The 8,918-nt window shown below is 46.9% G+C and overlaps 1 protein-coding gene across 1 annotated transcript; it reads left to right on the plus strand.

Moving 5' to 3' along the window:
* The first annotated feature begins 4,823 nt into the window (after nt 1-4,823).
* Nucleotides 4,824-5,823, plus strand: LOC130466135 (uncharacterized). Its single transcript, XM_056834846.1, has 2 exons — nt 4,824-5,106; nt 5,182-5,823. Exon 2 carries the CDS (start codon nt 5,194-5,196, stop codon nt 5,773-5,775), a length of 582 nt encoding a protein of 193 aa, XP_056690824.1. The 5' UTR covers nt 4,824-5,106; nt 5,182-5,193; the 3' UTR covers nt 5,776-5,823.
* The last annotated feature ends 3,095 nt before the right edge of the window (nt 5,824-8,918 follow it).

An 8,918-nucleotide genomic window follows, 5' to 3' on the forward strand; every position in this document is an offset into this window, starting at 1 on the left:
ATTGTTATTTTGTATGTTATTAGTCTTATATGCACGTAATGCGTGCGAGAGTGTTAAAAGCTAAAAAGCTAAAAATTGTGCTATTACATAAATCCCCATAAATTTTAGGGGTTGGTACTCCAATTTATAGAAGTTAACGGACTTGACTGATGCTTTGTATGCAGGATGATACAATGGATGAAAGTAGCCCACCAGCTACATGTGATTCAAGCACCGGAAAAGCTAGAAGAAAAAGATCTATACTTGCCCGGCCTTGATATAAAGATCCAAGTACCTAAAGAGTCCATCGTTTGAATGCCAAACATCTCTTCTCATCTCATGAACATACCTCAAGGTCTGAGTAATGCCCAGCAAGAACATTTCATGTTGATCAACAACAGATCTCAAGGTAATACAAAGGTTGATATTTGATGAATACTTGTATGATGTGAATATATTTCTACCAGTCTATCACTCCTCATCGACAATGCAATTACCCAGAAATTTAAAAACCAAATGAATGAGCTGAAAAATAACCACGGAATCACCTTGATCTGCGAAATTTAAGAAGGGGGCAACCAAAAAACAACTGAAATAAACACATAAATCCCTAGCAGAAGTGCTAATAAACACTTTAGCTTAAAAAAACCTACAAACTGAACTACACTCTCCTCTTTATGCACTCGACCAAGAAATCTCGTCACCATTTGCAGCAGCTGAGCAGAGAGAAATTTCATCATATTATAAAGGATAATACGAAATTCGAGTAGAATTTCTCATGAAAAAACACCAAAACAAACCCAACAATAATACATAACCAGGTAATGATAACGTTAAAAGTGCCCAGCTGAAATGAAGCATAATACTTCTTAAGTCCCACCTTCCAAGCACATAAACAACATAACCCATGTGATAATAATTCAACATTGTGGTTGTTCAAGTAGAAGAAAAATATAAAATTCTCCATCAAATGCCATTATCTCTCTAAATCGTATGTTTGTACCCAAAGTTCTATCCTACTAACAATAACAACAAAATATTGAGCGTCCAAGAAACTCTTTCTCTTTCTAGGTCCCGACCATACCTTATCTATGTAGATCACCTCAGAAATCCAGCAGAGCTCACTGCTCACCCACTAAGGTAATTAGAAAGGCCAAACACTAAAATCATGCATCATCACCAACCTCGAAGTGGGTCATTTACAGCTATACATTCATACCACATTTCCCCCAACAAAATGTATGCCCAAAAATGCATACATGTCCAATTATCACCACCCCGACCATTAATAGACAAAAGGGGGATCCTTATTCCTTAACAACATATATAGAAGTATAAGGTTGCCTCTTAACAGTATACATTATTTCCAGCCCATCCAATGTTGAGAATTGTGAGTTTGAAAGTCGTGAGTTCTAACTTCTAACACACATTCACACTCAAACAAACTACTACCTGTTGTGGGGTTTTTCCGGTTAGATACCTTGGAGGTTTCTTGGTAACTTTCAAAGATTAAACAAGATTGTATTTTTATAGAGAGAGAAAGTAGAGAGAAGGAAAAGCAGCAATTGCTCTAGAATGTATTGATTGTGTCCCCTTTTTCTAGGGAAGTGGAAATATTTATAGTACTAGGTTTTTGTGGGAATGACCTAACATTCCCCTTACATGATTGGCTGGGGAATGGGAGAAGGACACGTGTCCTTTCTCCTTACAATTCTCTGATCCCTTGTAGCAATAGTGGGCTATTTGGGCCTATTGTGCTTAGTAATTCACTTGGGATACATACTAATTAAGCCCTTTTCCAGGTATAGGTTTTATACGTACATTTATACATACTTAAATACATACATTGTAGATACCTAGATTAATACTCATGCCCCGGAGTAGACTTTGCATGATTTCTGCTTAGGGGGCGCAATACGTGCCAGGTGTCACATCTTCATTGGTGCACGTAGGCATGGTAATTTTGCCCACAACATTTGCCCCTCAAGAAGGGCATTTCTGGAAACACTTTCCGGGTATCGCTTCTTGATCTTTGATTTGCATCTTCATCGTTGGGTCAGGTGTTGAGGGGGTGACACGTGTCACCTTTCTCTATTTTGCCCCTCCCTATATATAGAGGGGGGGGGTAAATTTCATTTTTTTTACATTTCGTTTTCACAGAGCTCTCATAGGCGATTTCCGGCGTGTTCCTACCACCATCGGGCGATTTCCGGCCACCACGAGACTCATCCTTTTCCTCGTCAAACTCATCCTGTTCTTCGCGAAATTCATCCCGTTCTTCGCGATACTCATCCTGTTCTTCGCCAAGTACTTCGCAGATCTTTCAAGGTTAGTTTTCGCCTTTCTTGTTTTTGTTATCCTCTCGTCATTTTTCTCTTTGTTAGCGGCCGACCTCTTAGTACTAGGTAAGGGTTTAAAGGTTTTATTTACGATTTTTCCGCCGTTCATCTTTTGTCGGGGCGGACGTCCAATCGCGTCTTTTTCTTCATTGTTGGTCACCCCTAAGCCGTGCTTCGTTCACTATGCAGAAGGCATGGCTAGAACCAAGCAAACGGCAGATCCTACGCGCCTGCGCTTGCGGGAAGGAGCATCGACACCTCCTAGGGAGAGATATTCTTCCACCGCCTCGGCAGTCGACGAAGAATTTGCCGAACTCTTTCAAGAGATCGACGAGTACGTCGAGGCGGGGGAGCAGGCGGCAAGCTCGTCGGAGGGTGCAGCGAGCCAGGCAGTGGGGGAGCCAAGCGTCGCTCCATTGTCATCGGCCGCCGAGGAGCAAGAAGCTGCCCCCCAGCTTATTAGGCCCAGAGGACGGGAGGAGGCCCAATTGCTTCCGTCAGAAATTCACCCAGACGTGGGCTGGATGCGGTGGCTAGAGAGGCACGGAGCCAAGATGAGGGATGACCTCTGCGTGGGGGAAGGGTACCAAATGCGCGTGCCGGCCGGTCTGGACTCGACCGTCAGCCTGCTTGCTGAGGGAGAATTCCCTGTGTATGCCGCGTCAATCAAACTCGGCATGAGATTCCCTCCACACCCCTTCGTTGTGGAGGTGTTAGATGGTTTTAATATTGGGGTGGCCCAGCTGACCCCCAACTCATGGGCGGATATCTTTGGCTACATTGCCAAATGTGCGCTGAACGACGTGGAGCCGTCCTTCAACGCCTTTCTGCATCTGGTCTCCCTCTCTCGTTCCCCCAGTGCCGCCAAAGGGTGGTTTAATCTGAGCAGCCGTGGTACCTACCAGACAGTGGTCGGCAAGCTCAGCAAGTGGCATATGTGGAGGAAGAGGTGGGTCGTGTTTTACACGGACGACCAGGAGATGTATGAGCGAATGAGCCGTTGGAACTGCAACGCCAACTTCATGGATCGTGACGAGCCCCTTCCACCCCTTACTGCCGAAGAGTGGGATCAGATAATGGTCCTGTTCAGGGCCAACACTTACCACTTAACAGTGGATAAGAGTTTCCATGTGCCGGCCGAGTGGTTGCCGCACATTAGCCAGTTTCGGAACGAGGCTTTTCTAGCGGCCGTAGGCTTAGGATATTCCATGACTCGAGGTTGTATGCCAATTTATGTGCCGCTCTGCCTTGGTCTTATTCATTTTTCTAACTTTGGATTTCTTTTGTTCTCAGAGGAAGGAATGAGCAAGTTGTCGGCGGCGGATACCGGGAAAGGCGATATGACCGATTGGATGGCGGACATCTATGAGGCTAAGATGCAGAAAGCCAAGGCCGAGTTGGAGGAGAAGGTGAGTATTCTCTTAGGTTGTTTTTTGCAAGTTAAGCTTCCTCCGTCCATTGTCTATAGTGGACGTCTATTTAGTGACGAGCCGATATCCTGACATGTGACCCATGTTTGCTAATGTTGGCCTCGTCACTTTTTAATGACGGGCCCCTTTGTGAGTATTTTTCCTGTGGTTGCCAAGGTGCGCCTCGTCACCTTTTAAGACGGGCCACCCCCACCCCTTTCTTTTTACAAGTGACTCGTGGTTGATAGGGTACGCCTCGTCATTTTCGGGACGGGCGTCCTTTTTAATGACGAGCCATTTTTATATGAGTGTTGCACTTGATAAGGTACGCCTCGTCATTTTTAAGACGGGCGTCCTTTTTTAATGACGAGCCACTATTTAATGACTTGTGATTGATAAGGTACGCCCCGTCATTTTTGAGACGGGCGTCCTTTTTAATGACGAGCCACTGTTCTGTGAGTGACTTGTGATTGATGAGGTACGCCTCGTCATTTTTGAGATGGCCGTCCTTTTTAATGACGAGCCACTACATGGTGAGTGACTTGTGATTGATGAGGTACGCCTCGTCATTTTTGAGATGGGCGTCCTTTTTAATGACGAGCCAGTACATGGTGAGTGACTTGTGATTGATGAGGTACGCCTCGTCATTTTTGAGATGGGCGTCCTTTTTAATGACGAGCCAGTACATGGTGAGTGACTTGCGATAGATGACGAGGCCTAATATTTGACTGTCCTTTCTTTTTTAGCAAGCTAAGGACGCGGCTAGGGCGTCAGGGAAGAAGAAGGGGACGACTCTGTCCCAGCTGAAGAAGAGAGCTGTGCCGGCTGGCTCGGAGACTCCGAGTACCTTCAAGAAGCCAAAACCCCTACCTCGCCGTCTCGTGAAGAAAGACGAGTCGAAGGTTGCTGAGGGGGGATGCCCTGATGACGAAGAGATGGGCGTGGACAAGCCGTCTCTGGTGGTGGACTTGGTGTCCAACTCGAGGTCCGGTGGGCATCCGGACGAGCTGGAGGACCCTCTTTCAGGAATCCCGGCCGACGTCCGCTCTCAGATACCGGCGGAGGTGGCCCGCCGAGCTAGGTCTTCAGGCGGTAAGTATTATTCGAACGTCGTTCAGACGTATCGAGCCTCCTCTGGCAGTTCTTCTTACTCTCCGCGTCATCCTAAGGCCGTTGTTTTTCCTATAGCCAAAGACAAAGGGAAGGATGCAGCTGCTGCCGAGGACGAGAACGTACCTGCTACTCCCCACTATTCGTCAAAGGATAGGGTGGCTATATGCCGCAAGGTTTTTAAGGCCGTCCCCGCAGAGTATGTTGCTTCTCTTCCTGGCCGCAAGACTGACGCCCAGTTTGGTGCGATCCAGGCCACTCTTCTCGACGTAAGTCTATTTCCAACTTGCTTGTACTTGTCTTCTCTTTTAGAGTCATTTACTAATATGTAGCTTCTTTTGCAGTTGTTCTGCCGCATGGAATTCTGCAAGAGTTGGAAGACCCGCACTGCTGAGGAGCTCAAAGCTCAGGTGGCTGAGTCCACCCACCATGGCGACTATGCGTTCAAGTCCATTGAAGAGGTCCGCCTGCAGATGCAGACGACCATAGACCTTCAAGCGAAGGAGGTGGCTGCGTTGAGATCTGACAAGGCCGAGCTGCTTAAGAAGATCTTGGCGCAGGACAAGGACATGGTGGCAATGGTCGAGGAGGCCAAGACAGCGGCGGCGGAAATACGGGCGCTTCAGGACCAGTTGCGGGAGTACCCTCAGATCAAAGAGGCGGCTGAGGAAGCCGAGCATCTTCGTGGGGAGCTGGAGACGGCCAGATCGCAAGTTCGCACCTTGCGTGAGCGTCTTCTGGAATCCTATGATCAGGGGGAACAAGCGACCAAGGACGCTGTTAAGCACGCCTGGGAGAGCCACATGTCAGAGTATGATCTTGGGTGGTTCCAGCGGCGAATGGAGCACAGTGCCGCTGTGTTGGCTGCTGAACGTCTTGGTCAGCCGCCCCCTGAGTTTGTATCATCTGATGACGAGGACGATGCGGCCGCTCCCTGATTTGCTTCCTTTCCTGCTTTTTTAAAATTTTATTCAAGCGTTCCCGTGCCTAAGGGCAAAAAACAATTATGTTGTAAAGTTTTGGCGCTGATGGCGTCTGTATCATTGTGCCTGCTGAGCACACAACAATTTTCTTTCTTTTTTCTGGTCAAGAATTCTGAGCTACTTTTACACGCCTTTCTACGGGCGTTGTTTTATAAGTAAATAGGTTTTTTGATGCTTCTCTTATCTCGCATTTACTTGCTCTTCATAATTTGATTATTCCTTAATCAATAGGCTTAATCAATAGGTATGATTGCCAAGGTGCAACCGAGTGTACACTAAGCACGTTGATGCCGCAGGCAACTGAGTATGCGCTAGGCCCTACTTTGGTCGTCACTTTCTTTGGCGAGCGTGTCTATAACGATATTGATTGACGCAAGTCAATCAATAGGTATGATTGCCGCTAGACATGCTCGTCAAATGGACTGTACGGTCAAACGTTCGTGCCGCCTAACTTTGAGCAAACAACCTTTGTTTCGAAGTTAATCGTGCCGCTGAACTTTTGAGCGGACAACCTTTGTTTCCAAGTGGTTGGTGCCGCTGAACTTTTGAGCGGACAACCTTTGTTTCCAAGTGGTTGGTGCCGCTGGCAGCTGAGCATGTGCTAGGCCCTACTTTGGTCGTCACTTTCTTTGGCGAGCGTGTCTATAACGATATTGATTGACGCAAGTCAATCAATATGTATGATTGCCGCTAGACATGCTCGTCAAATGGACTGTACGGCCAAACATCTGTGCCGCCGCGCTTTTTAGCAAACAACCTTAGTTTCGAAGTTAATCGTGCCGCTGAACTTTTGAGCGGACAACCTTTGTTTCCAAGTGGTTGGTGCCGCTGGCAGCTGAGCATGTGCTAGGCCCTACTTTGGTCGTCACTTTCTTTGGCGAGCGTGTCTATAACGATATTGATTGACGCAAGTCAATCAATAGGTATGATTGCCGCTAGACATGCTCGTCAAATGGACTGTACGGCCAAACATGCGTGCCGCCGCGCTTTTTAGCAAACAACCTTAGTTTCGAAGTTAATCGTGCCGCTGAACTTTTGAGCGGACAACCTTTGTTTCCAAGTGGTTGGTGCCGCTGGGCTTTTGAGCGAACAACCTATGTTTCAAAGTTGTTCATGCCGCTGGACTTTTGAACAAATAACTTACGATTTGAGTTTATTCGTGCCGCTGGCACTTATTATGCTGTACTGGTCGGCCAGCGGCTTGCTTATATTGGGAGGGGAGTTGGATAGGTGATCAGCCTACAACTTGGTGCTAATCTGGGCCACTTCTTAGGCTTCAAACAATTAGTCTTGCTGAGTTTTTTGCTAATCTGGGCCACTTCTCAGGCCGTCATACAATTAGGCTTTGGTTATGCATTGGAGTGTATATTTTTATATTCATTGTGCGAGCAATAAATATTACGAGACAAATAGAGTAGTATTATTTATAACTTTGCAAGGCGAATTTAGCCGGTTACAAAAGTAATTACTACCCTACTATGACCATTAGAGGCCGCCCCTTGGGCAATGGGTCGTGGTAAGTAAGGCAAGGCTTAGCACATATCTAGAAGAAATATTTCTTGAGATTGTCGGCATTCCAAGTGCGCGAAATAGGGCGGTCTTGCATGTCTTGAATGCGGTAGGTTCCATCTCTAACTTCATCATAGATCTCGTAAGGTCCCTCCCAAGTGGGCGTCAGCTTACCTTGTTCATTTGCTCGTCCTGTGGACTCCATTTTTCTGAGGACAAAATCTCCCACTTTGAGCACTCTATTAGAGACTCTCTTGTTGTATTCTCTTGCCATCCTTATCTTGTACAACTGTTGTCTGAGCGCTGCATTTCCTCTAACCTCGGGCAGAAAGTCCAAGGCTGCTTTCATTGTCTCCCAGTTAGCATTTTCGTCATACAGCATGACTCTCAATGTTGGCTCACACATTTCTATGGGTAGGACAGCCTCGGCGCCATAGGCTAGCAAGAAGGGTGTTTCACCGGTTGAATTCTTAGCCGTGGTGCGGATGGACCATAAGACATTTGGCAGCTCATCAGCCCATAGACCTTTGGCTTCGTCAAGCTTCTTTTTCATTCCTTCAGAGATAATTTTGTTGAACGCCTCAACCTGACCATTGGCTTGGGGTCGTCCGACTGATGCAAAACAGGTGTGTATACCGTGATCTGCCAGCCACTCTTTCAGCTTAGGCGTCTCAAACTGGGGCCCATTATCGAAGACGATAGCCTGTGGAATCCCAAAGCGAGTCATGATGTTCTTCCAAATGAATGCTCTCACATCAGCAGTTTTTATGTTTTTGAGCGCTTCTGCCTTCACCCATTTGGTGAAGTAATCTACAGCAACGATGACATAACGCCTTCCTCCTGGTGCGGTCGTGAATGGGCCTAGGAGATCCATCCCCCATTTAGCAAATGGAATTGGGCTTGTAATGGGCGTCAGAACTCGTGCCGGTTGATGTATTAGGTGAGAAAAGCGCTGACATTTGTCACACTTCTTGACCAGTGAGATTGCGTCCTCCTTAAGGGTCGGCCAGTAATAGCCGGTTCGAAGTGCCTTTTCAGCCAAAGCCCTTCCACCAATATGCGAGCTGCACAACCCCTGATGAAGGTCTTCTAGAATTTCCTGCCCCTTCTCAGGTGTTACACATCTTAACAAAGGACGGGAGTAGGCCTTTTTGTAGAGGGTGCCGTTCCACATTTCAAACCAAGAACATTTCTTTTGAAGTTTTGCCGCTTCCCTTGAGTCTTCGGGCAAGACTCCATTCATTTTGAAGTTTACTATGTCATCCATCCATGTGGACGTTCTGTCAAGAGTTTCCACTTCCATTTGCTCAACACTTTTGTGCTCTTTTACCTCCTAAAACACGTGCCGAGGGGTATCACAAGACGCGGAACTTGCCAACTTTGACAGGGCATCAGCTTGGTTATTTTCCGAGCGAGGGACTTGCCTTACTTCAAAACTTTTCAGTGGCTCTACTTCCTGATGGACGGCCTGCATGTATTTGACCATAGTCGGATCCCTAGCTTCGTAGGTCCCATTAACTTGGCTCACAATCAGTTGGGAGTCAGATAGTGCTACAATCTCCTCGGCGCCTGCCGCCTTACACATTTTA

The sequence above is a fragment of the Spinacia oleracea genome, chromosome 1, assembly GCF_020520425.1.
Source record: "Spinacia oleracea cultivar Varoflay chromosome 1, BTI_SOV_V1, whole genome shotgun sequence".
NCBI classification, from domain to species: Eukaryota; Viridiplantae; Streptophyta; class Magnoliopsida; order Caryophyllales; family Amaranthaceae; genus Spinacia; species Spinacia oleracea.

Coding starts and splice junctions, on each gene's coding strand:
- LOC130466135 (XM_056834846.1), top strand. CDS start 5,194: ATGGAATTCTGCAAGAGTTGGAAGACCCGCACTGCTGAGGAGCTCAAA.